The 25,477-nt window shown below is 52.2% G+C and overlaps 10 protein-coding genes across 10 annotated transcripts; 5 read left to right on the top strand and 5 right to left on the bottom strand.

The window, feature by feature from the left end:
* Window positions 1-601: 601 nt before the first annotated feature.
* Window positions 602-1,481, bottom strand: EI97DRAFT_452788 (uncharacterized protein; the record flags this gene model as incomplete). Its single annotated transcript, XM_033800422.1, has 3 exons — window positions 602-895; window positions 946-1,028; window positions 1,100-1,481. The coding sequence occupies 3 exons, from the start codon at window positions 1,479-1,481 to the stop codon at window positions 602-604; spliced, it is 759 nt and encodes a 252-aa protein (XP_033650244.1).
* A 2,042-nt stretch (window positions 1,482-3,523) lies between these two features.
* EI97DRAFT_198234 (uncharacterized protein) lies at window positions 3,524-5,464 on the top strand. The gene is made up of 6 exons (XM_033793662.1): window positions 3,524-3,864; window positions 3,912-3,931; window positions 3,981-4,085; window positions 4,141-4,514; window positions 4,570-4,637; window positions 4,692-5,464. Exons 1-6 carry the CDS (start codon window positions 3,741-3,743, stop codon window positions 5,390-5,392), a joined length of 1,392 nt encoding a protein of 463 aa, XP_033650245.1. The 5' UTR covers window positions 3,524-3,740; the 3' UTR covers window positions 5,393-5,464.
* Window positions 5,465-6,352: 888 nt separating this feature from the next.
* Window positions 6,353-7,057, bottom strand: EI97DRAFT_483256 (uncharacterized protein; the record flags this gene model as incomplete). Its single annotated transcript, XM_033802094.1, has 1 exon — window positions 6,353-7,057. A coding segment is annotated over one exon (705 nt), but the record flags the coding sequence as incomplete, so codon positions are not given.
* An 818-nt stretch (window positions 7,058-7,875) lies between these two features.
* EI97DRAFT_198333 (glycoside hydrolase) lies at window positions 7,876-9,847 on the bottom strand. Its single transcript, XM_033793663.1, has 3 exons — window positions 8,851-9,847; window positions 8,083-8,791; window positions 7,876-8,011 (listed from the first exon to the last, which is right to left on the bottom strand). Exons 1-3 carry the CDS (start codon window positions 9,435-9,437, stop codon window positions 7,943-7,945), a joined length of 1,365 nt encoding a protein of 454 aa, XP_033650247.1. The 5' UTR covers window positions 9,438-9,847; the 3' UTR covers window positions 7,876-7,942.
* Window positions 9,848-9,947: 100 nt separating this feature from the next.
* Window positions 9,948-14,153, top strand: EI97DRAFT_445485 (uncharacterized protein; the record flags this gene model as incomplete). Its single annotated transcript, XM_033799973.1, has 7 exons — window positions 9,948-10,824; window positions 10,880-11,979; window positions 12,532-12,579; window positions 12,884-12,981; window positions 13,072-13,745; window positions 13,857-13,925; window positions 14,077-14,153. The coding sequence occupies 7 exons, from the start codon at window positions 9,948-9,950 to the stop codon at window positions 14,151-14,153; spliced, it is 2,943 nt and encodes a 980-aa protein (XP_033650248.1).
* Window positions 14,154-15,958: 1,805 nt separating this feature from the next.
* EI97DRAFT_461654 (MFS alpha-glucoside transporter-like protein) lies at window positions 15,959-17,586 on the top strand (the record flags this gene model as incomplete). The annotated part of the gene is made up of 2 exons (XM_033801213.1): window positions 15,959-16,523; window positions 16,577-17,586. The coding sequence occupies 2 exons, from the start codon at window positions 15,959-15,961 to the stop codon at window positions 17,584-17,586; spliced, it is 1,575 nt and encodes a 524-aa protein (XP_033650249.1).
* Window positions 17,587-19,384: 1,798 nt separating this feature from the next.
* EI97DRAFT_385138 (delta-aminolevulinic acid dehydratase) lies at window positions 19,385-20,576 on the top strand (the record flags this gene model as incomplete). The annotated part of the gene is made up of 2 exons (XM_033796005.1): window positions 19,385-19,588; window positions 19,668-20,576. The coding sequence occupies 2 exons, from the start codon at window positions 19,385-19,387 to the stop codon at window positions 20,574-20,576; spliced, it is 1,113 nt and encodes a 370-aa protein (XP_033650250.1).
* A 326-nt stretch (window positions 20,577-20,902) lies between these two features.
* EI97DRAFT_436647 (ribosomal protein 60S) lies at window positions 20,903-21,886 on the bottom strand. Its single transcript, XM_033799161.1, has 4 exons — window positions 21,760-21,886; window positions 21,631-21,708; window positions 21,427-21,571; window positions 20,903-21,367 (listed from the first exon to the last, which is right to left on the bottom strand). Exons 1-4 carry the CDS (start codon window positions 21,826-21,828, stop codon window positions 21,321-21,323), a joined length of 339 nt encoding a protein of 112 aa, XP_033650251.1. The 5' UTR covers window positions 21,829-21,886; the 3' UTR covers window positions 20,903-21,320.
* Window positions 21,887-22,034: 148 nt separating this feature from the next.
* On the top strand, window positions 22,035-24,377 carry EI97DRAFT_405577 (uncharacterized protein). The gene is made up of 7 exons (XM_033796565.1): window positions 22,035-22,390; window positions 22,444-22,525; window positions 22,574-22,598; window positions 22,648-22,926; window positions 22,977-23,212; window positions 23,262-23,475; window positions 23,522-24,377. The coding sequence occupies exons 1-7, from the start codon at window positions 22,168-22,170 to the stop codon at window positions 23,972-23,974; spliced, it is 1,512 nt and encodes a 503-aa protein (XP_033650252.1). The 5' UTR covers window positions 22,035-22,167; the 3' UTR covers window positions 23,975-24,377.
* On the bottom strand, window positions 24,237-25,125 carry EI97DRAFT_385144 (protein methyltransferase; the record flags this gene model as incomplete). The annotated part of the gene is made up of 4 exons (XM_033796006.1): window positions 24,237-24,340; window positions 24,478-24,701; window positions 24,819-24,945; window positions 25,038-25,125. The coding sequence occupies 4 exons, from the start codon at window positions 25,123-25,125 to the stop codon at window positions 24,237-24,239; spliced, it is 543 nt and encodes a 180-aa protein (XP_033650253.1).
* Between the last annotated feature and the right edge of the window lie 352 nt (window positions 25,126-25,477).

The raw sequence follows: 25,477 nt of genomic DNA on the forward strand, positions 1-25,477 counted from the left end.
AGCAGATTGTAGATAAAGCCAAGAGGGTTCTTAGGGCCTATACTAACAGAGAACACCTGCTAGAAGCTAATGTAGCTACTTATAATAGGTTTGTTATTAACCCTAGGGAGGCTTATAAGCCTTACAGTCTATATTATTACGTTATAAGGGTGCACTAGCAGGGCGCGCACCTAGTAGTAGACTTTAAATAGGATAGTAGGAGCATGCAATGTAGCAGTAGCCGCTATCTATTCTAGCGCCTCTAAAACTACAAATTTAAGCTAGATATAGGCATAGATTTAAAGTACATGTCCTAAAGGGTGTATTTTATTTATTTTGTATATATATATATTATAGAGTAGTAGTGCAGTTATTGTGTAGTAAATATTTACTAGTGTTGGTGCGCGCACTGGCTCGCTTGGGGGGGTGGCTCGGTTCGTGGTGACGCACTCTATCCTTCACCTCTACATACTCAGACGAACACTCCATGTTTGGCGCCAACTCTACCTGGGGGCCACACCATATGGTGCGTTACTATTTCGAGCCAAGTATGCACAGATAAGCCTGGAAGGCTATGGGCTCTCAAAAGCTGCAGATCTGAGTTCAACAACAATGATGTGAACTAAGAGCGGGACTGAACGGGACTGGGATGGGGGGGCATGGCCTTATCCGTCGCGCTCGGCTTGATGAAAATCGCAGCATCTATCTCCTTCGCATGAGCCATGACCCTCCTCGTCCAGTTCGTTATCGGCTGCAATGGTTCCACATTTCGGCCCAACTGTTCACCTTCCGCGAACTCGTGTAGGGCCAAAATGGAGGGTCTCTGCACCATTTCCCCACTACTCAGCCGAGTGTAACGATGACGCCACCGCGAGGTCCGGATCCAACCAGGTTGCTCCGACATTTGCTGGTTATACTGCAGCATATCAGTAGTTTTCCCCTGTTCAAAACGGTCTGTCAACTCACCTCCTCACGATACCAGGCATCCAATTCCTCTTCTTCGCCTTCTCCAGGCTCGATGGCTGTATATATGATCTTTGTAGCAGCATCTAATCTTTGTCAGCTGAGCGTCATGAAGGACCGTTTCTCCTCCATGGTTAGCATCGAAACTGGAACTGACCGTCCGGGTAAACCTGCCTGGTATATATCTGCACCCAGGAATACACTCTTATCTCGAACGGGACCCAGGTTTCTATAGGATCGTCCGTAGGAAACCGCTTGCTTGTCCGAGGGACATTCTTCACTTTGGGGTCATTCAGCAGTGACAGATTCGTGACCTGATAAATGATCATGATCTGTCTGCTAAAGTGAGGATTCGCGGCCTTGTACCGTGCAGCAGACCGCAGCGCGTGCGTGGCGAGCAACCGTGGGATGTACTCTTCATCAAGCCATTCGTTCAGCGTCTCCTCTGACACCGGACAATCTGGTGTCACCGTCCCGAACATAACCACAAGGCCTGGACCGGACAACGTCGTATAACTTGATGGTGGTGATGCATGCATTCTGTTCGTACCTGATCGATCGAAGTTAGGCCAAGGATATGAGGGCAAATGTGGTGGCAGTGTCGCGTTGGGATTTGGAATGTATACGTCCACGTCCCCGCGGTCGTCTACGCTTAGCGTCACCACCTGGGCACCGCGTGCCCAGTCTTCTCCGCATATCTAACTTGGGACTTCGGGATCGTGCCGCCTCGATGGGGCCTTTTCTGCTTAGCTTGGTTTCGGGACGCAATGACTGCACCACAATTAGCAGACTGCCTAGACTGAGCAGAGTGTACCACAGTAAGGTTCAACTGTGGACGAGTGAACCCGCTACGGAATGACGTAAATGGTGACCGTTCATTCAAGCTCACGGGGGCTTTCGCCACGGACAATGAACAATCATCCCCGAAGAAGGCGACTGGAGCGGATTCTTTAGTCAACATTTGACAAGGTTGCGTCCCTCATCGTCCTCAAATCGCACTGTTAAACTTACTGTAGAAGCATTCATGCCTTCTATCGCCCCAGTTGCTAGATGAGCCCTTGAAACATTGGGTTAGCATCTCTCTCATTGTATCCCTGGCGGTGGTCGGACTGACTCTCATTATCGACCAAAGCAGTTGTGCGTAGTGCAATCAGGTCCGACCCATGCAGTCCTACTGGATGCGACACCTAAGCATAAACAGGGATGTTGGAAACCACCTAGAGCGTTGGAACATCCTACACTTTTTCGGGGTACTAGAAAGACGTCGCTGCGTACAAAACCAAAGAGGTTGTGCTAACTGCGGCTGTTAGAAATGCTCTGACTCTCGCAACAGCTGTGCAGCGCAGCCTTAAGAGCCCCTCGTGCACTTAACCGACACCAGATATAGTCGTAACACAGTACAGCGTCATGCTCGGCAGGTGTCGTTTGGACAAACTGAAAAAGCCGCCCTCGCGACATAGATGTCCACGATGCATACTGGATGATGAGCGTGAAAACTAGGTCAGTCGACGTCAACACCGAGAGTTGTACAAGCTTGCTGTTGAGCTTTTTTTAGATTGGTGCCACGAGGGTGAACATGCAAAGACCCCAAGGCTGCCGCGCCGCTCAATCAGTAGACTACTAGGTATGTACACCATCACATCAATCCTCGTGGCTTACAGGAATGATCAAGGGCATGTGGCTAGAGATACGAAAGAGGGTTGGCGAGGACTAAATTAGCTACGAGAGCCGTCGCCCGTAGGTGGGAGACTTTCCTCAAGGCCGAATTGCATCACATTCAAGAGCGGGCTGACCGCTCTCAGCAGAACATGATTGAACAAGGTAAAAATCCTCTGGACAGCGATGATTCGCTACGATATATTTGGATGAAGGTACCCTGGGCCCATCGCTTCGCGCGTAGAGCGTCAGCCCTACAGAACTGATAAGTCAGCTCAGCAACAGTCCAATGGCCGATGCGGCAACCATCAATAACGGCCGCAACGAACGCCCCATTCGTGCTTGCTACAAGAGGCGGGCGTGCGGAATTGTCCCGTTTTATTCTCAGCGTAAGGGACGGGCGGACGGGAACGGTTCGGGCAGCCTCCCGTTGGGGAACACATGTTCGTCGACGTGGACGCCTGCTGTGCTTCTTCTGAGAGAATAGCAGCAAAGCTAGCAACCGTTCTAGTAACCATGTATATGGGCCCCATACGTAAGGATTTATCCCACACGCCAGTCACTGGGTATTCATTTAAACACTCTTCAGTGAGCAATAATGGAGAGCACGATTATCAGTCCACACTGACGCATATTTCTCGTTCATCCAAGTATACACGATCGCCGGAGCAAGGATACGCCATACCCTATCTGCACAAGCTGGGCTGACCCACCCGTCGAGAGAGCCTGCATGTTTCGTGGCGGCAACGATTGGCTCACGACTTGCAGATGTTTCAATCGGCGTCTAATGCTGTGCATCCAAATTAGGTGGTCATCTTCTGTGCGACTGTAAGCTTGAGAGCCCTTCGCGGCAGTTATCGATATTCACGGCCGTGGCCTGGCCTACGAGCTTACCTACCCTCGACTCCACACATATGCACGCTCTGCTCATCCTTCGAAGCTACAAGACAATAAAGTTCGGAGTCATCCTTCAGGAGTGCGTCCTTTGCTTTCCATCTTCCCTTCTGCGCTTCTCTAATCTTGTATTCTTATGTTCATTCTATCTCTTTCCTAAGCATAATCATTACCTCTGGGTTTGTCCCATCTTCCAACACGTGCCATTAACTTGAGTTTACGTGATTTCTTTCGCGAGACGTGCAATAATGGCGGGGCTTCAACCTACTGTTATCTGGCTCAATGCTTTTCTCATGGCTCTTACCTTCACTGCACTCTGTGCGCGGGTAGGGCGAAGAATATTCGTTGTTCGGACATTCAACTGGCATGATGGTAAGACACTTACATATCTTTTTGAATGCGCCTCTGACCAGATACAGGATTGATTTTGCTGGCTGCCGTACGATGAACAGAATCAAACCCATCAACATCAACTAATACACTCTCAGATCTCAGCCTTCATCTTCTCCATCTGCCAGATAGTCGGCACATCGCTCGGTCTAGGCCAACACCAAGATCTCGTCGACCCCAACGACATGACCAAGCTCTACAAAGTACGCCGTCATTTGCAAATACTAACTGCCACTACTCACACTGACACCCCCGCAGCTCATCCTCGCCTCAAACACCTTCTACTTCCTCTGCAACTGGGCCGTCAAACACGCCCTCCTCCTCTTCTACTCCGAACTCGTCCGCGAAAAGTCCTACACCTACAGCATATTCTTCATGCACTTCGTCGCGCTTGGTTTCGGCCTGTCCTCCATCCTAGTAAACATCTTCCAATGTACACCCGTGGCTCGAGCCTGGGATCCAAATGTGCCAGGATGGTGTGTCAATTTCGACCTGTTTCTCAGGTTTAACGCGCCGATCATGTTGGCTACGGACTTGGTGTTGTATGCGATGCCGGTGGTATTTACGTGGAATTTGCAGTTGAGGAGGCAGCAGAGGATTGGGCTGAATTTCTTGTTCAGTTTGGGTGGGCTGTAAGTCGTCCTTTACACGAAGTTTGCGTTGAACATGTGAGCTGAAATCTGGAAGCGTCCTCGCCGCATCCACAGTCCGCATCTACTCCATCCACAAAGTCGCCACGGAGCCCGACTTCACCTGTACGCTCATTTCCCATTCCCCCTTTGTATTTCCAGAGTGTTAACTTAATCAAGGGTGGTTCGCCCACGCCATGATCTGGTCCGTCCTAGAAAACCACCTCGCCATCGCCGTCGCCTGCGCCCCCTCCGTCAAAGTCATCGCCCTCCTCCTCTTCCCGCGCCTCGCCTCTTCCCTCTCCAAACTCGTCTCCTCGGCTACTACCCGCAGCCGCTCGCGGTCCCGCTCGGCACCCAGCGGTGCGAGTTACGCAACCGATGACCTCGAGTCCGGCACTGCGGGGCTGGGCAAGGGAAGTCGAAAGGGTTCCGGCGCAAGTGGGAAAGATGTGTATGCCATGTCCTCCTCACCTGCCACTGGGGAGCATGGAAGGGACGCGAAGTTGAAACTTACGCCGGTTTCTACGCCGATGCCGTCGCCGGCGCTGAGCCAGGCGTCGCGCACGAGTAGGAATTTTGCTCGCTGGTTTAATAGCCCGTTGTCGCCGCGTAGTCCCAGGTCTCCCCGTTGGCCTGGAGGTGCAGCATTGCACAGTACGGATAGTATGGAAGGCGGACTGGTGGGTGTTGACGAGGAGGGTACGGAGGCGATGAGCCCCGGGAGCTGGAAGGAGGAGAATGTTAGGATGGAGACGTGGAGAGGGAATGGTGGTGGGGAGAATGATATTCGTGTTGAGCATACAATCACGGTAGAGGAGAGGGAGAGGGGAGGGAGTTATGACAGGGAAGCTGCAAAGGGACTGGGTAGGGCGCTGTGAAGAGGCAAACGTTTTGCGGTTCAACGTAGGAGGGACAAAAGGTCTTCAAGAGGGCGCCGAGCTTAGATACCATTTCCTGCTCTTCCTTTCTATTTTGTTGATTTCTTGTACATGGTTATGACTGACGCGCTATGGGATATGTATCTATGAATTGGGCAAAATGTATATCAAGATTTGTAGGACAGAGCTTCCTGTCTTCCCCGTCGGTACACCTTGGCGAGACTGACGATTTTCGATTTTCTTTTGGACGGGAGCTCGCCTGTGTAACTGTAGAGGAATTTTGATGATGTATATGAGTATGGCATTACTAAGAGCGAAATCGGAGAAGGAAGGCCGCAGGAATTCGCACATTTCGTGTAGTATAGCGTTGGTGTTTCTGTTTAGGGACATGGCGGTAATAAGTTTGATGTTTCAGAAGGTACTGCTCTTGTGCAGGATACTAGCAGTATCGTTGCTCTCTAATATTATCTTTGTACACAGGAATCTTAGGACAAATTCAGGTTTGTGGAGATTCGTCGAGCTGATGTATGTTCATGCATTCCTAGAGTCAGTAGAGAATGCTGCTTTAGAGACCAAAAGCACTTAGGGAAGGGGTTATGTGTCGCTTTCACGGAACAGGTAGGAGCGGGAGGATGGTAGAGCTCTGGTGTAGCGTGCAGGAGAGAAAAGTGGGTTAGCAAATAGCATCTTGCTTGCCTAGATAACGGTATTTCCCGTCTATTTCCATGGGTACTATGCATTGTTAGCCTGCTGTGGAAAGCAAAAACAAGATAGCACTAAAAAGACGTGCGGAAAATGAAGTTTGTCAGTTTGTACATATAGTACAATTGAATTAAGAAACGTTACCTTCTCGCCCTACCGTCTACCGAGCATGATGTTCCACACTCGCTTCCTCACCTCAAAAGATGGCACACGTTGCAACCGCCCAAAACCGGTGTCCGTCTAGACCCGACGCAAAAGCTACTCCTCATCACTCACATCCTCCCAATCACTTTCCCTCTCCTCGATTCCCCCACCTCCTCCAACCACACCCCCAGCCAATGTTTCAATACCCCCAACGTGCACGAAATCCGTCGGAGCGCCGATGATCAGTCCGCCGGTCTCCGCAGCAGGCTTCCTCGCGGAAAGACGCTTCCAGGTAGTGCTGAGAGAAGATTTTATCCGAGCCCATTTCGACGGATGGGCGGCTTTGGCCTTGCTCTTCTTCTCCTTCTCTTTCTTGTCCTTCCTCTCCCCCTCCCTCTTCTCCTTCCTGTCCTTCTTACCTTTCCTCCCCTCTTTATTCTCCTTCGTCAACTTCTTCTTCTCCTGCCTTTCCGAGCCATCCCGCTCACTCTTCACCCTCTGCTCCCCGCTCTGACCAACCATTGGATGTGGCGGCAGCGCGGTGATACTGTCATCCGGGACCTCATTCAACACAGCCTCTGTGCGTGCGCCAGCTGCGTGAGTATATGGGGGAGCGCGTGCGGAGAAGGAAGCGCTGAGGTTGGCCAGACTCCGCGATCGCGGGAAGATGCGCGAGTTGACGAAAGAGAATGACATTCCGAGGGGCCCGGAGCGGCAGATATTGGTTTGTGAGGAATTGTTTCTGCCGCTGCGCGGGCTGTTGAGAAGTTGGTGTAGTGCGGGAGTTAGGAGGGGGACAACAGAGCTGCGAGAAAGGGTTTGGGAGATGGCTTCCTAGGCAACCGGATGGGTCATTTCAGAGGCAAACGGACTGAATAGGAAGGAACACCAATATGAAACTTGGGAACAATGCCAGTGAGATCTGAAGGGAATCAAGGCCTTGGAGCTGCTGCCGGAACTGGCTCCAGCGATGAGCTTTCACCGCCGTTCATCCTGATTGCGGCAGCGAAATGTTGGAGCAAACATCACAGTTGACGTAGTACATGGCGTGTATCATCATATTATCAGTATTTATGCCTAGACCAAAGTTAGCTTTAGGAGATTTATTTGCCAGTTTGCAGTTTTGCTGTCGTGCGGTTTTGGTATAGGGCCACATCGATATGCCTCCTTCACAACTTCCCCGACACTTTTTTGAAGGGAATCTAAGAAAGCAGTCACCTCTATCGAAAGGTTCAGGAATCCATACAAACCTAGACATACCACGAAGCTGACTGCTCGAGAAGTCTATACAGGTTTCTCCGTTGCGCTGGAAATGAATTACACCGAGCATTGACTCGGCAGTTTTGAGAAGGCGGTCATCTGCCATATCAGTGAATCAGTTGCGGATCGAGTGTGGTATGTTTGAGCCGATTGCCGAATAAACAATAACAGTTTGCATGATGAAGCAGAGGACATGATACATAGTTGATTCCAGTACGCTAAGCCCTTTTCAGATGTATCTCATCTGTGTCCAGCTCCCTGGGCACCAGCCCATTACACCATCGTTCCGTAATTATCTCAGTCGTTCTTAATAGATTTTCTAGTTTTCTAGGCTATGTGAAGGCTCTGCAGAAGGTTGGACATCAGTTGTTCTTTCAGACCTAGGGCGTGGAATCAAACAGAAATATATAAAATGATACAGTAGGGCGCTACGGTGGTTTCTAACTAGCTTTTCCCGGTAAACTCGTATGCATACGCCGTAGAATTCGTTGCCGGGTCGACATTGAAAGTAACCTATTTGCATCGGGTTAGCACGTGCATATAAATAAAACAGTGCTGGTAGGTAAGTGTTGGGTTCAACTTGCCTTTCCACCACTGTACGTAAACGTCTTGGTGCCCAAGTCCACTGGCGCACCAACCTTCCCATTCGCGCCAGCCCAGTCAAATCGATACACCCTTGCACTCAGGGATCCGGAATCCGGAAAACCTACGCTAGAAAGACCCGTGATGGTGATATTGTAGGCAGCTTTCACGCTACGTGTGCCTGCGATGATCTTCACCGAGTTGCCGGATTTGGTAGCGAAGACGTCGAACTTGCGGTCCGCCGATGCGGTTGTAGCCACGCGGGTTCCAACCATGTTGGCGTAGTACTTGTACAGCTGCCACTCGCCATTGGGATAGTACGTCTTCTTATCCGTGGTGCCGACCAGGTTAGCCAGTGTGTCGTGCAAGCCAGAGCCAGAGCCCCAATTCGCGCGGAGGCCGCGTAGATTGTAGCGTTCGAGTTGAGCAATGTAGAAAACGGTGTTAGCGGGGTTCTGCTCCGACGGCCATGCATACTCGTTGATGTCGATGGGGAGGTCGGGCATGTTGTGCACGGCCTTGATGGTTTTGAAGTCGGGAATGGTTCGGTCGGGCTCGCGCTGCCAGTCGCCGATCTGATGCCACGAATAAATGTCCGGGATGGTCTTGTTGCCTGACACGGATTTCAGCCATGCTTTCCATTTCGCATCGTTTACGCCTGGCGCGTTGGCTGAGGATGGCCCGCTGATCAGCGTAGTGGGTAGCTGCGATCTTTTTACGTAGAATAGTTAGCCTGGCAACAGCAGCGGGCGAGAAGGGGCGAGACTTGCTTGAAATAGTTGTGAGCGCGGACATAGTACGAAAGATACTGGTCCCACGGTCTAGGCCAGAAAAGGTCAATATCGGGTTCGTTCCAAATATCGAGCACGAGGCCATCGAGCATGTCGTTTGCCTTGATGTCGGAAACCAGCTGCTTCAGGAACGCATCCGTTTGGGCCCAATCATTCTTATCGCCGGGGTAGAGGGGAATGCTGCTGCCATCCGCGCCCCACAGATCATGGACGAGCAAAATGAAGGTTCCGCCGTATTTGCGCGCAGTGCGATAGTTGGAGAGGGTTGATTGAAAGCGCCCCAGGTAGCTTTTTTGGCCCTCTATCCATCCACGAGTCGGTGTTTGTGCGCCGCCAGCCCGAGTGGCTCTGAACTTGATGTCGGTGATGTAGTTTGCGGGGATGCGAGTATCGACCGAAGTGCCATTGTCGGGGAACCCATAGATCCACCCCGAGGCAAGGAATTTCGCGTCGCCAGTGGCCTTGGAAAGGTCGACGGATGCACCGTCGGCGGCTCTTTGAATGCTGGCAGCCTCGAGGAGCGAGGAGCTCGAGAGCAACAGATTGAAGATAGCGGTCGATCTCATTGTGGCTATCAATCTCAATTGGGAGGTCTGAAATCCGAGCGAGACATGTAGTTAACAGGGCGCAGGCTTGCCTTCCCAGGGTTCATATGTACGCGCGATCTTCTACCCATTAGCAGCATCTCGAAATTACCCATCAATAGCAAGTCTGAAAGACATACAACCCATGAAGTTGCAAGTAGGACCTGGGGAGTTTTCCGGTGGAGGCTCCGATGGAGACAGGCTCCGGTGGAGATTCGCCGTCAACCCCGCGTTCGACCCTGGTATGCGTTAATCCTCCGATGGGGTAGAGCACGCGGAATCGTCTGCTGAAAGTCGAATACACGTTGCCTCCGAGGCGCCGCCATGGCGGGCGTCGTGCCGAAAATGTTTCCTCGTAACCTTCACTCTTAGAGCAGCCCTTTGCCCTTTTTCCCTCCAATATCTCGCACTTCTCAATCAACCTTCTTTGTCCTCGAAAACAGCCGGAGCCAAAAGGACCACCGGGCATACCATCATTTCCTCCCCGCGGCTATGCTCTACAGCAAGGACGGGCGCCTGATTTTTGCGTACGACGCGGAGCAGCTGTGGATCGAGCCATGGGCTCAAGATGCAATCCGGGTCAGGGCCACCAAAGCAAGCTCCATGCCAAGTGAAGACTGGGCATTGCTGGAGCCACCAAAGACAGACACCAGCGTCGAAGTCGGCGAGGATACGGCAACGTTGACCAATGGAGGTATCAAAGCTGTGGTTACCAAGCGCGGCAAGCTGACGATCTGGAACTCCAAGGGTGTCCTTCTACTCGAGGAATATGCGCGGAACCGCCGCGACGTGACGGATCCGAAATGCAGCTCCCTCGAAGTCGAGGCGCGCGAGTTCAAGCCGCTCGTCGGCGGCGACTACCACCTTACCGCTCGGTTCGAGAGCCTCGATCCAAAGGAGAAGATGTTCGGCATGGGCCAGTACCAACAGCCATACTTGGACATCAAAGGTACCCAGCTAGAGCTTGCGCACCGAAACTCTCAAGCCAGCGTTCCGTTCACTGTGTCCTCGCGCGGCTATGGGTTCCTGTGGAACAATCCGTCGATCGGAAACGCAATCTTTGGCAAGAATGTGATGAGCTTCGAGGCGCGCTCTACCAAGGCTCTCGACTATTGGGTTGTAGCGGGTGACACGCCGGCGCAGATTGTCGAGACGTATGCCGAAGTTACTGGGAAGGTGCCTATGATGCCGGAGTATGGACTGGGATTTTGGCAGTGTAAGTTGCGGTACCAGACACAAGACGAACTCTTAGAGGTGGCGCGCGAGTACAAGCGAAGGCAGCTGCCAATTGACCTTATTGTTGTGGATTTCTTTCATTGGAAGACCCAAGGCGACTGGAAGTTTGATGAAGAATATTGGCCCGACCCCGGTAAGTCGTCACTCGATAGTTCACATCTGTTTCGCTGCTGATTCGCCGAGTGTAGATGCAATGGTGAAAGAGCTGCAAGAGATGAACATCGAACTCATGGTATCCGTCTGGCCAACGGTAGACAAGAGGTCAGGCAACTATAGCGAGATGCTTGAAAAGGGCTACCTCATACGAACTGAGCGCGGTGTTCGTATCGCCATGACCTTCCAGGGTTCCACCGTCCACTTCGACCCCACGAATCCGGGATCACGGGAGTACGTGTGGGGCAAGGCGAAGGACAATTACTATTCCAAGGGAATCAGAGTGTTTTGGCTGGATGAGGCTGAGCCAGAGTACCGCGTGTACGACTTCGAGAATTACCGATACCACCTTGGGCCCAATGTTGCCATCGGCAACATATACCCTACAGAATACGCACGCGCTTTCTACGAGGGCATGGCCAGAGAAGGGCAGAAAAATATCGTCAACCTTGTGCGATGCGCGTGGGCGGGTAGCCAGAAATACGGTGCGCTCGTCTGGAGCGGCGACATCGCGTCGTCGTGGTCGAGCTTCCGGGATCAGTTGGCAGCAGGGCTGAACATGGGAATCTGTGGTCTGCCATGGTGGACGACCGACATAGGTGGCTTTCACGGTGGTGACCCGAACGACCCCAAGTTCCGCGAGCTATTTGTTAGATGGTTCCAATGGGGTGCGTTTTGCCCCGTAATGCGTCTGCACGGAGATCGAGAGCCTAGACAGCCTCAACACGGCACCACAGGGGGAGCGACGTGTCGCAGTGGCGCGCCCAACGAAGTCTGGTCTTATGGACCGGAGGTGTATGAGATTTGCAAGAAGTACCTGACCATCCGCGAGAAAATTCGCCCGTACACGCGACAGCTCATGAAGGAGGCCCACGAGAAAGGGTCGCCGGTGATGAGGACGCTCTTCTACGAATTCCCGACGGATTCGAGGTGCTGGGAGATCGAAGAGGAATACATGTATGGCAGCAAGTACCTCTGCTGTCCGGTGCTTGAAGAGGGGAAAAGGACGATGAGCGTTTACCTGCCCAAGATCCCTGGCGGCGGCAGATGGAAGTCATTCTGGGTGACGGACCAGGAATGGGATGGAGGAGCGACTGTGACGGTTGACTGTCCCTTGGGGCAAATGCCCATTTTTGTGAGGCTGTGACATCGTTATCACGTTGTATCGTGTACCTCTGTATCGTCGCGTATTGCCGCGTATCGCCGCGGTAGTTGGCGTTGGGATGGGGAGATTTCTGGGTGGAGTGATTCCTCGTCACCTGTTCTGGCATTCTACCAGATCATTTCCCCCACCTCGCTGCTGAATCGACGTTGTGCCGCCGAAGGTTTTTCCGTCTTAATTTTGGCTGATGATGTTTATGAATCGAGCTACGGCAAAATTAAGTTCCACAGTAGTAGTCATTGTGGGTGAACGGACATGCCCCTCCATCGACCATGCATCTACACGAATTTTGCGTGCTTGTGTTCCGTGGATGGCGATCGGGTACCCTTCTCCCGGTACGAGAATCGAGTGAGGATGGGTGTTGCTCCAGAGAAATTCGGCCCAGTACTGCACCTGTACTGCAGAAGATCTAGTACGGACTGACTGTACAGTAAACCTTGAAATGACGTGCTAGTACTGCAGTAGTACTAGTAGCCTGCTAGCTGTAGGCTTCTATTAGCGAGAATTAGCTACTAGCTGTTTTAGTACGCAAAAGAAGGCAAAAGTTACATCTTACCCCCTATGGAGCATCACGTAAGCACGTCCTGTGACTGAAGCGGGCCTACCAAGATGCGCCACCTCCTTACCTAGGCTGGCAGTGGCTGGGTGGCCCCACCTAAAGGTAGCCTCCAGCTCTTTAACTACCCTACCTCGGCTACCTGGCAACTGTACTTAAGATCTTAATCGTACTACAATAGTATTCACCTTAACTAAACCTAGTACTGTTGCTGTACTGAGAGGCGACTACGGACTGACTGTGGTTTTAGGTTGGTACTGCGGTATTGCACTGCAGTAGTTCCCACTGATGGACGCACTGCGTTGCTCCATCTGCAACCAGGCTTTCAACAGGCGGGAGCATCTCACTCGACACATGAGGATACACACACGCGAGAAGCCTTACCAATGCTCATTTTGCGAAAAGACCTTCTCTCGCCTGTAGGTTGACCATGTTTGTTTCCCCAGGTCCCCCCAGCTGTGCTTGATGCCCCACATGCACACTCTGCTGACTTATGCTGGGCATTGAAGCGACGTCCTCAATCGTCACACCATTTCGCATCAAGATAGCGGCGACAGTTCGGTTGCGAATGCTTCATCGCGAGCATGCAGGCAGTGTGCGGCCAGCCGCGTTCGATGCCCCCGCGGTCAGCCGTGCAGGAGATGCGCCGAACGCATGCTGCCTTGCCGGTATCCAGCGGCTGCTCCGAGAAAGAGTACTCGGATGCAAAATCTCCTCGACGCCCAGGGAAGCGAGCAAAGTCCAGAGAACGAGGCCCTCTTAGACCAAGCTGGAGCCCATCAGCTTTCACCTTCTACGGAAAACCTCCCTGGTGAACCAAATCCACCTTTACCATGGATTGGTCCCGTTGATGGCATTGGCACGCTCTACAATATCAACGGGGCCGACCAGTCTGGCATATGTGTATCGGGCGTCAATTGGATGTCTCCCGGGTATGAATTGGCCGTTGATTGGGATGCGCTTTTGTCCGACTATCCAGCCAACAATAATATGCACTCCGAAACGCACAGTGGCATTGGCGGGAGAGCACCCCAAGAAGAGGAGATGCAAACGGACTCACACCCGGAAAATAGGACATCTCGCAGTGTCTTTGGATCCACCATATCATCTCACTCACCGGAAGGAAGATACTACGTTGACGGCTCCGGCGCAAGAGCCTCTTTCGGAGGCAGAGCACACACTCGTGAGTCGATTTCCCTCCAGCCCCAGACTCTGGATGTTTTGTGCTCCAGGGCGCCTTATGATGGCCTTGTACGGGTCATTGAGGCTGAACGCTTGCCACATCTCAGTTTAGATTTAGCGCAGGTGCAGACTTATGTGGCCCACTACTTCGACAATTTTCATCGTATCTTTCCCTTTCTGCGTAAGTCTTCTTTTGAAAACGATAGCTTGAAGGAGCCGCTTCTACTTCTCGCCGTCACCGTCGTGGGATCTCGGTATGCGCGCCGTCTACAGGGTAGTCAACCAAGCAATATCGTATTTCGCACGTTGCGCGATATACTCCGGCGATGCAGGTATGGGTATGGATACGGACTCGAAAGCGGTGACGAAAGTAATGAAAGTGACGAAAGCACCCCACAGCCGCGCCTGAATTCATGTGGTCGCCCGAGCCTCGAAATTTTACAAGCTGGGATTTTAAATGTTGTTTGCATGATGCACTCAGGCGACAAGGCCATGGTTGAGCGTGCGTTAGTCGACCGGCACTATCTTGTTGAAGCCTGTCATTCCCTAGGATTATTATCTGGGTGTGCCCATGAAGAGAATATACAAACCAGCTCTCTGCACGGGAACGGGTCGATTCGCAGTTGGATTGAAAAACGCGAGTCACGTACTCGCGTCGGGTTCATGATATGGGTATGGCAACTTCCTCCCATTGCTCACATGGTAGTTAACCATCATAGCTGTTAGATTCCCTATTCATCTATGAATTGGATGCAAAGCCTCTGATCCAGATCGACGACATCAACGCTACCCTTCCATCCCATGAAGAGGTGTGGGAGAACCCTCATCTCGTGGAGCAAGGCAAAAGGCATTTCAGTGTCACCACACTCCCGGCAGCAATGGAATTGATGTACATGGAGAAAAGGCTCCCATCCCACCTGGGCGAATTTAGCATCGGCCTTCTTATCAATGCTATATACCGAAACACATCGCAAATCATGGCGAGGGGGGAGGTACGACTGAATTCGTGGGTGCCGACAGCAATCCTCAGCAGCCTTCAGATCTGCCCTCCTTATCGCAAAGGAATGCTTCGATAGTATCTCGGTGGCGTAATAGCGCCTGCGACTGCCTGTAAGGATGTCGTCGTTCATAGTACTTTGGTGAACTCTAACAGCTTTCAGAGATGTTTTACACTGGCCCGCAAATTCCAAGATAGCCCAACTCTCTGGCTACGAGCATCACACGATACTGCACCTTCACCTAGCTCGCCTCATTATTTTGACCCCAACTACACACATCCAGACATTCGCAACGGGTCAAAACGCGCAGCAATTGAACAGCTTGCAGAGTACTAGTCGGTACGCTACCGCGCGTCAACAAGTCCTGCAGTGGGTGCTGCACGACCGGTACAAGGCTAGACTATCCATCGTCCACTGCGGTGCGCTCTACTGGCACGTTCGGCGATACAGCTGTGACAGCGTGCTGGAGCCGTATGCAATCTACATGGCGACATTAGTTCTTTGGGCATTCTGTGTGTCAATGGAACTCTCCGAGGGCGTTGAGGCTTCCGCGCAAGAGCCCGAGGAAGAGCCAGAACCATCGTTCCTGCATTTGGATCGTCCGCTCGATGACGAGCTGGTTCAGACTTTTGTTAGGCTTGGTCACAAGATGTCTGCCTACATCTCCAAAGTCGGAAACATACGGAGCAGAGGAGCGCCTGCTAAGATTCTTCAGGAGGGGATCTCCCTCCTCACGCGGGAAGCCCACAGCGCATATGCCAGGGAGCATGGACTGACGGCCTCTCAAAGAACTACTTGCTATACTTGGGGCGTAGAGAAAACTTATCTTGAGTCACTGCACGGTGTTTTACAAACGATAGCGGGCTCCGCGACAGTTGATCAATAGCGTCAGCACTTCACATAGCTCCCAGGCTTCCCCATGGGGTTCCTTGCTCTCCACCGGAGCGTCCTTGCCGAACCAGCATGCACACCCCGCAACAACCAGATGGATTATTCCGAAAACATATAGATTCCGGTGGAGAAATATCCCCGCGAGTGTATATTGATCGACCGGTCTGCGCTCCGATGGCTTGGTCCCACTTTGTACAAACTGGCCCTCCCATCTTCATGATCGTTTCCTGGCTAGCCTAGTATTTCCATTTTTACCTCTTACCAAACCTTTGCTTGCATCTTGGACACTACAGCTATGGTGCTGGATGACGGCAAAAAAACCGCCATGGAGGAACGAGTCCACAAAGAGCACCATGACGATGACTTCGAACAGGCTCGACAAGCTGCGGACGACGAGCATCGGCTGACAGCCGTGCAAGCCATTCGCCTTCACCGTAATGCTGTCATATGGTCGGTCCTGCTCTCGACTTGCATCATCATGGAAGGCTACGACATAGTCTTGATGAACTCCTTCTTCGCGCAGCCAGCATTCTCGCGCAAGTACGGCGAGTACCAAGCAGATAGCGGCACGTACCAAATCACTGCTTCATGGCAGAACGGTCTCAGCAATGCCGTTAGCGTGGGCACTATGGTGGGAGCTTTCGCGAACGGGTGGTTTAGCCACAAGATGGGCTATCGTCCAGTGCTGCTCGCATCACTGGCTTTGCTTTGTGCTTTTGTCTTTATTTCCTTCTTCGCGCCGAATTTGCCAGTCTTGCTGGTTGGCCAGTTCCTCTGCGGGTTACCGTGGGGCGTCTTCGCAACCATGGCTCCCGCTTACGCTAGCGAGATTTGTCCACTTGCATTACGGGGATATCTGACTGTATATGTAAACCTCACTTGGGCCCTAGGTCAGATCCCTGGTCCTATTTTTTCTTGCTTCCGTACTGATAGACTTGATCAGGTCAGCTCGTCTCCGCCGGTGTCCAGTCGGCCTTTTCTGACGGCTCAAACCAGTGGTCATATCGAATTCCGTTTGCGATCCAGTGGGCCTGGCCTATTCCACTCTTCGTCATTCTCTTCTTCGCTCCCGAGTCGCCCTGGTACTACGTGCGCACTGGCGACCGAGAAATGGCGGAGAAAATGGTGGCTCGACTCAGCTCGCCAGCCCAGCGGCACCTCGCTAAGCAAACGGTGGCGATGATGGTCCATACAAACGAATTGGAGAAGGGCCTGGACGAGAATACATCGTACCTCCAATGCTTCAAGGGCATCGACTTGCGCCGCACTGAGATCGCATGCATGGCCTTTGCTGCGCAGCCTTTTTGCGGCTCCTCCATGGCTGGAACACCGACCTACTTCTTCGTCCAGGCTGGATTGCCCACTTCCCTCTCGTTCAAAATGTCCATCGGCGGCCTTGGAATGGCTTCCGTCGGCACCATCATCTCGTGGTTTCTCATGTCCTACATTGGCCGTCGTACCCTCTATCTCTGGGGTCTCGCAAGTCTGAGCGCCATTCTTTTCATCACGGGCTTCATCAGTGTCGGCGCCAGCGACTCCCCAGCCGGCAATTACGCACAAGCTGGCATGATGATTGGCTGGCTGTTCGTATACTATCTGACTGTCGGTCCTATCTGCTATGCCATCATTGGCGAGGTCTCGTCGACTCGGCTGCGGAACAAAAGCGTATGCGTCAGTCGCATCGTGTACTATATTGCCCAGGTCATTTGCAACGTCGTGAACCCGTACATGTTGAACCCTACCGCGGGCGATTGGAAAGGAAAGACGGGTTTCTTCTGGGGAGCGTGTGCGCTTGTGTTCTTCGTGTGGACGTATTTCAGGCTGCCCGAGACTAAGGGCAGGACGTTTGAGGAGTTGGATATCTTGTTTGCGAATCGGGTTCCAGCGAGGGAGTTTGCCAAGTATAAGGTTGATGCGTATGCGGAAGGCGAAGGTGCGATCAAGGTTCATTGAAGCCCGCGGGTAAACATATATACTTTGGTGAGAAGGCTGTTGACAGCCACATGCTTAGCTTTTCGCATCATCCCTCAGTTCCATAGAACCCACCAGAAACCATAACTCTTCCCAACACCACTATGAGAATACATAGGCATTTTCTAAGAAAAGGAAGAACTACGGTAATCCCAGCCAACCATCGTCGGCTTGACGAGAAGAGAAACTTGCTATGATCGCCGGGTTGCTCCTCATCGAGCCTGCAGCTGCGGCGACGAACGAGCAACATCACTCGCTTCGTCCTTCAAGCCTGAGAAACCAACGTCACCATGACAAGCTTCACTAGCGCTTTAACCTTCGACTACAATCGTCTGCTAAGCCTCCCTACGACATGTCTAGGTACTACTGTAAATACTGCCAAAAATTAGCATGATTATTCCCTGTGTCCTTTTATGTACCAAGGGATTGCAAACGTGTGACCAACCTAAATCCATCAAGACAGTATCGACCGTCAAATCTGAGACTCTAGCACCCTCAGCCTTCGCGATTGTATCGAGGAGGATGTCAGCAACATCAATACTGCGAGCTGCTCCTATTCCGTGGGTGATCTGGGGTTTCCCAGTTCCGGAGTTATCGGGAACGACAGCTTGTTCTCTCCAGGCGACTTTAGATACCGACAAGTCTTGTTTCTGTGTATCCTCATAACTTTCGGCAGCTCCGTTCCGAGCCTCTGTGGTTTCTGATTTGGAGGCAGACACAGTTGCTGGTTTACCAAGGAGGCGATCGAGTAAATCGTTGCTGATTTTATGGAACTAAAGGCCGGAGCATTGCATGACCATTTCTTCCCTATTGTACACGAACACATCGCATCGTATCGTATCCTTGTCCCTGGAAGCCACCCGCACATAAGTCGAATATGACTGGCCAGAGGTTAGGTCAGCAGCCTGTTCAAAGCTCTCAAAACTGTCTATCTTGAATGTCGTATGCGTCACCAGGCGTTCCGGTTTTGCGTTGACGATAAATCCGGCCAGGTACACAAGACTCCCCCCCTAGTAGGGAGACGCTACAAATTGCGTGTCCCGGGGATATCCATTGACTGTAATCTCTGCTGTAGCCTTATTAAAAGGTCTAGACACGAAAGCTTCCTTAATACATTTAAAAGCAGGGTCGTACTCAACCGTGTTGTTGAAAAGGGCGTAGAGAATGTTAGAATGCAGGCGATGTCCTTGACCTTCTGTAACAGTGCGTACCAAGTCTTTCGTTCTGGCCCGAGGGAAAAAAGAGATTCGACTCCAAGCAGCCTTGAGTGGTGGGCATTGCCTATGGCGACCACACAGTTCCCTAGGTCGTATTGGCCCGTTTCCCATGCAACTTTCCACGTCACGTGAAGGTTGCTATTCTCCAAATCATCGGCTTCAACAGTAGTATGCAACTCAGAGCCGTCGCCGGCTAGCTTCCTCGTCAGAGGTCGTTTTAAAGATGCGTTTCGAATCTCCAGTCTATCAGTCGACTCTAATCGGTCATATTTAAGCGCATAATTGGCGGTGGCAAGACCAGCTTCACAGAAGACACTTCCTGGGACGATGGGAACACCCCGGATCTTGTGCCCATCGATAAGAGCTGCAAAGTCCCGAGGGTCCCGAGCATCCCCAACTACGAGCGCCACCTTAGACCGATACCGAGCTGACCGCGCCTCTTGTTCCTGAATTATTTTGGACTGGAAACACTTCTTCTTCAACCTCGCTCTACTCTCTTGTTCCTCATCTCTCCTCTCGCCCCACCCATTCCGAAACCTACCTCACTCGGAGTAGTAGCCACCATGTCCTTCTCGTCGCTCGTGTCCGACATTGCGAACCGCAACGCAGAACGAGACGATATGCGCTCGCAGGTCTCGAGGGCACGTTCCTACGCCAGCACCACTGCAACGAGCGTCAGCATATCCGGCGATATCTCGAGTCAATTGCACGGAGGATACAGCCATCCGCTTGCGCGCGCATGGCAAGCTGAGAGGCAGCTCACAAAGGTGCGGCGGACTCCATTTCACCATCTCAATTGCATTCAATTTAGAGTGTATGAACAACAGCTGACACTCATTCCTACAGTCGATGCTCATCTACCCCCTCTTCATCACCGACCAACCCGACGAAGAAACCCTCATCCCCTCCCTCCCCAACCAGTACCGCCGCGGCATCAACAAAATCGTGCCCCACCTCACTCCCCTCGTAAACAAAGGTCTCAAATCCGTCATCCTCTTCGGCGTCCCCGTCGCGCCCGGCGCAAAGGACACCCTCGGCACAAGCGCAGACGACCCCAAAGGCCCCGTCATACGCGCTATACGCCTCCTCCGCCGCACATTCCCGGACCTGTTCATCGTCGCAGATGTATGCCTGTGCGAATACACGTCCCACGGCCACTGCGGCATCCTCCGAGAAGATGGCTCCCTGAACAACGCCCTCTCCGTCGACCGCATCTCCGACGTCGCAATGGCCTATGCCGCAGCTGGTGTGCACTGTGTCGCACCCTCGGACATGAACGACGGACGCATCCGCGCCATCAAGCTCAAGCTCATCGAAGCTGGCATTGCTCACCAAGTAGTCCTTATGTCGTACAGCGCGAAATTTTCCGGCTGTCTTTATGGCCCCTTTCGCGACGCTGCAGGGTCCTGCCCCTCCTTTGGCGATCGTAGATGCTACCAACTTCCTCCTGGAGGGCGTGGTCTGGCTCGCCGGGCGATACGGAGGGATATCAACGAGGGTGCGGATATTATCATGGTGAAGCCTGCGAGTCAGTACCTCGATATCATCAGCGATGCAAAGGAGATTGGTAAGGACATGCCTGTGGCTGCCTACCAAGTCTCCGGCGAGTATGCGATGATTCACGCAGCGGCGAAGGCGGGGGTGTTTGATCTCAGGGCGATGGCTGAGGAAACGATGCAGGGGATACTGAGGGCTGGGGCGACGATCATCGTGAGCTATTTCACGCCGGAGTTTTTGGATTGGTTGGAGAATTAGACGGTCACGGAATGTGTTTTTGGCTTTTCTTTTCTGGGATACTCACTCCATTCTGGCTGTACAGTGGTTCGTTGGGGAATAGAGAAAGACGTGAGCGGAAAAAGGAGATATGCTTTCATGCTACGTCTCCATGCCTCATTTGCTTTCAGCGTTCGAGCATTTATCGCTACATTTCACATCATTTTCGCCATCAGCAATGTAGTGAGTCTTGTGGTTGGGTCTGCGATATGATCATTTAGGGAGGCCAGAGGTGATCTTCATAAATCTATGCACGCTCCGTGATCCTGCTGTAGTCAATATCAAGGTTCGAATCCATGACGCATTTGGTCGGTGCTGGTCGAAGGAGTGGTGTAAAATCTCGCGCGACAGGCATCGGTGTTGCAACACATGCGTCGTGAGAGTCCGCTATCAAGCCCGTAATCAAGAACGTATGCATCCCCGAGCCAAGATTAGCTAGAGGCCTGATTTCCGAGTCTGTAGAGAGCTTGTCGACTCATATCACCACAGCAAGCCGGGTGGCCGGAATGTGTATGCACTTTTGACGCTTTTCATTCATAACCTGCCTTCCATTCATATATCTCATGACGCCTCCGATGTATCCTCCGCAGAAGCAGATTATGCAGACAGCGCCACGGACAGCCGGTGACCGGGCCTGAGAATGGTAATATGCATTGGTCCGACCGCTGATCCGTTGATGAAAACCCGACAAAGGCAAACGAGAAAGGAAACGGCGAAGAAGGATATCTAGTCGAACAGACCGAAGCCCATGTCCTCGTCTGACTCCTCCTTCTCTGTGCGAAATTGTCAGCGTCTGCGACTCTAATAGCTCTAAGATGACGGGGAAACCTACCCTCCTCCTTCTCCTCCTTCTTCTCCTCAGCGGCGCCACCAGCCTCGGCACCGCCTGCAGCAGCACCACCAGCGGCCGCGGGTGCGGCACCTCCGCCAGAGCCAACGTTCAGGAGGAGATCCTTGATGTCCTTGCCCTCAAGAGCCTATCCAAGTATAAATCAGAAACCCGGTCGTGCAACCCATTGGGATGTTCAATGCGCACCTTGGCGAAAAGGGTAGTCCATATCGGCTCAACACCCTCGACCTTTGCGGCACTGATCAAAGTCTGGAGCTTGTCGGCCTGGAACAATCAGCAATCTGCATCGTCGTCTTCGGCATATCGAAATCCTACAGTGATGTCGACGCCGTCATCGGCAAGGATGAGGGCCGCGTAGGAGGTAGCGAGTTCGGCGGTGGACATTTTGACAGAGGTCGACGAGGACGATTTGTCTGGTGTGGAAATGATGCCTGTCGGAGAGTCTGAAGTTGGTGTTCACGTTTTTGGGCTCCGCTGTGTGGGAGGTGCTGCCAAGCCGGCGGAAGGTTAAGCGAAAGCCCACTCTCACGTGACGGACAATTGCCCCGCCTTAGTACCCTGGCAGATCGGAACGTCACTGCTCACTCCACCGCTCGTGTGCATGCGCTAAGTAATTGATCATTCGACGGATTCTTGTCTCTCCGCAGCTCTTTACCGCTTCGATCCTCGTAGGCATTCTGAGAGCTATTTTCAATTGAATTTCTGTTCAAGGAGTGATTCAATATGGCGGGGACCGACTCCCCCGCACCGCGCATACCACTCGACCCGAAGGAGCAGCCGATCCTTGACAAACTGCTGGCCGTCCGGGGAAGCTTGGAACTGCTGAAGCAAGACCGTGGAAACTATGTCAAGAGCGAGGATGTTATTAGATGCTACGATCAAGTCATTGAGCAAGTGGAAATACTGAACAACATGCGGACGGAGAAGCGGTTGGAGCAGAACAGAGGTACTCCCCTCGGATATTCACCAGCTGGTACAGCCTAACTTACACTGCACCAGTTGACTATGTTTTGGACGACTGCCTTCAGCTCATATCGTTAGCGTTCATGACGGTTGGGAGGACCCATGAAGCTCCAGCGCTGTATGTGAAGCTGTCGTCGGCAATTCGCTTCAGCTGATGTAAGAACAGATACGCATTTGTATCGACAGCGAAAGTAAGCACGCTACAGCCCTCGGATACACAATGTGCTTATTCTCCGCTAGCGCCTTCTTGACCATCTGAAGGAAGCAATGTTCTACTCTAACAAGGACCTCGAATCCATCAAGCTCAACCTATCGATATGCCGGCAGTACATCGAACGAGGGAGAGAGACCCACAGTCCACACTTGTTGACTCTCCTTGAGGCGCGTATCCAACTTTGTGAGCAGCGACTTGCCGAGCTACAGCTCAACCTGTCACACCTCACCGACGACCTTCGGCCTGAATACGAGAAGCTTGTCTCTATACTCAGGACGCTATGTGCTTGCAACACCAGATCAAAGGTTAGGACAGTGCGTCCGACAATGGAAAAGGGTACTCACTTCCGCCATAGTTTCCGCACGAGGAAGTTGACGACTTTCTTGAGCAGCTGAAGGAGCTTCAGGAGAAATTACGAGCGCATGGGATCAAAGCATTTGAGAGCGATGGAACCAAGGAAGATAAGCTGGCTGAGATGGCAGCGAAGCTGAGACTCGCAATTGAGCACCCTGAGCCGGAACCGGAAGCGGATAAGCTCATCGAGACGTTACTGCAGCGGTGTTTTGTATGGATATCGATCATGAAGAAGAAGTGGGTCCACTTCATGGGTGACATTGTTTCGGCACTAACGGAGTGCTAGGGAAGGAAGAATCGCACCCAATTTCAAGAAAACCTACGACAAGCTTCTGAATATCCGAAATCAGCTCCAGAAGCTTAGTCTTACGCAAGCATGGTCGATGCGGGAAACCGATCTTTGGGGTTACCAACGCCAACTGGACCGGATCGATGAGGCGCGGGTAGACGGGAATTTTGTTGACGAGCTCGGGAGGCCTGCCGAGTTATACGAGCAAAGGGTTACGTGCCCCGAACTTGGGCTTTCTCATTACTAACATCGTACAGACGCTGCTGTATCTCCTTCGAAAGAGTTACGCTCTAATTTACCAGCTGCTGTTGGCTTCGGAGCCGGTCTCAGAGGCGCTGAAACCAATCTACAACCAACTCTCGACGTTGAAGAGATGTTTGACTGAGGTCAAGAACCTTGGCGGGGTGTCTCATCCCAGAGAGCTTTGGCCCTACAGCATGAAACTCACCTCAATCGACGACATGCGAGTGGATGGAAAGTTCATGATCGGCAACGACATACCCGAGGGTCAGGGCAGTGTGATACAACTTCTTGAAGAGTGCTTCCAGCTCGTCTACGACCTTCGGATGGAGGCGGAGGAACGAGCGGCCGAGGAACGAGGGAACTCGTCGGGATCGGAGTCAGATGCGAAGGTCGAATTGAAGAAGGATGATTTGGGTTCGGCTGCTAGTGAGGCCAGCGAGACGAGCGACGAGAGGCAAACAGTCTAGAGTGCCCGCACGGTTAGGTGACGGCAATCAGCAATCAGTGGCATTTCTCATCTTTGGGCAGGGGGGCGTCAGGTGATCCTGTAGGGGAGTACGGAAGGTCGCTTGCTTGGGCAGCTTTTCTGGGGTCTTTGTTTACTGCGTCAAATGTTATCCGGGTGGCTGTCTCAAGACGATCTTCCCCGTATGTTTTTCTAGCGCTGTATGCCTACTCGTTGAACGGCCATTGACCTTTCTTCATTGCTTATACTTTTCGGAGGCGAGTTTAGTCGAGCTGGATTTGGTTGAGCTGGTTGATATCTTCATCCACGACGTTGACGGAGGGGGCGTCGACGTCCTTGAAGGTCAGATGGCTGCCGTAGGATATGCCTAGTCATCGTATGAGAAACGTTTGTTATCTTGCTCTCGTCGGGTTTCGACCCTTGAAACACACAAACAAACCCGTAGTGAAAGATTTGACTCCAGGTGCTCGCGAATCCACGACAGGAAATTAGAAATGCACTTACATAACTCCTCGCCCTCGGCGATGTCGCGCAAGGCGCGGTAGGTGACGATCTGGCGGACGATGTCGCGCTCCCAGACGACGTTTTGGCTGTGCGTCGAGTGGTTGAACATGGAGCCCAGGCCGAGAATGAGGGCTTGGTGGGTTTCGGTTTTGGGCGAGTGGGGGCCGGATGGGGAGGGGGAAGAGGAGGAGGGGGAAGGGGAGGATATGGGGATGGGCCAGTTGCTGCGAGTGGGTTGTTAGGGAGAGGTTCGGGTTGGGTGTGTGTAGAGATGAGATGGTAGGAAACTGTGACTGGAAATGATAGAATGGACTGGAGTAGATATGAAACGGAGTACTTACTACGTATAATGGTACAATGAGCTCTTCTCTATATGCTCCTTGTTCTCCTCCAAGCCGAGTACCAGCACGGGACACACGTCTATGATGGTTTTTGCGGGTATGGGAGCGCTGGCGAAGACGCCGCGGCCTTTGCCGGATATGTTAGAGTCGCAGAAAGACGAGTCATGAGACAATTGGAGTAATGTAAATGCGAAACGAGGGAAATAGAACCCCGGATACCTTTCGGAGTGTCCGATTTTATAACCAGATTCGGGCAGCGATGGAGGTGTGTGATGGTGAAGGCTTCGGGGGAGAAATTGATGTCCATGATGATTGCGAAAATAGAGAAAGCAATAAAAATTACCAAAAATGGAACAGATGATACAAGTGTTAATGGAGATGGAATTGGACAAAACATGTACATGCGACTCCTCCAAAATGGCTCAGCGGGTTGGAGAGATGGGATGGAAGTTCGATGATGCTTTTGAGTGTGCACGAGCCAATGTCACGATGGTGCACCGTCAGGGATCATCCTCGTCCATTGCGAAGCGAGCCCCACCCTTTCCGTCTGATGTCGATGCGACTCAGCACTCACTCTCTCGCAGAGCTCGGGAACCTTACCATCAGTTGTTTGTTCCTCCACGCATTAAGGTCTTCTGTACACGAATCTGCATGACATT

Source organism: Westerdykella ornata, assembly GCF_010094085.1.
Source record: "Westerdykella ornata strain CBS 379.55 unplaced genomic scaffold EI97scaffold_34, whole genome shotgun sequence".
NCBI lineage: Eukaryota > Fungi > Ascomycota > Dothideomycetes > Pleosporales > Sporormiaceae > Westerdykella > Westerdykella ornata.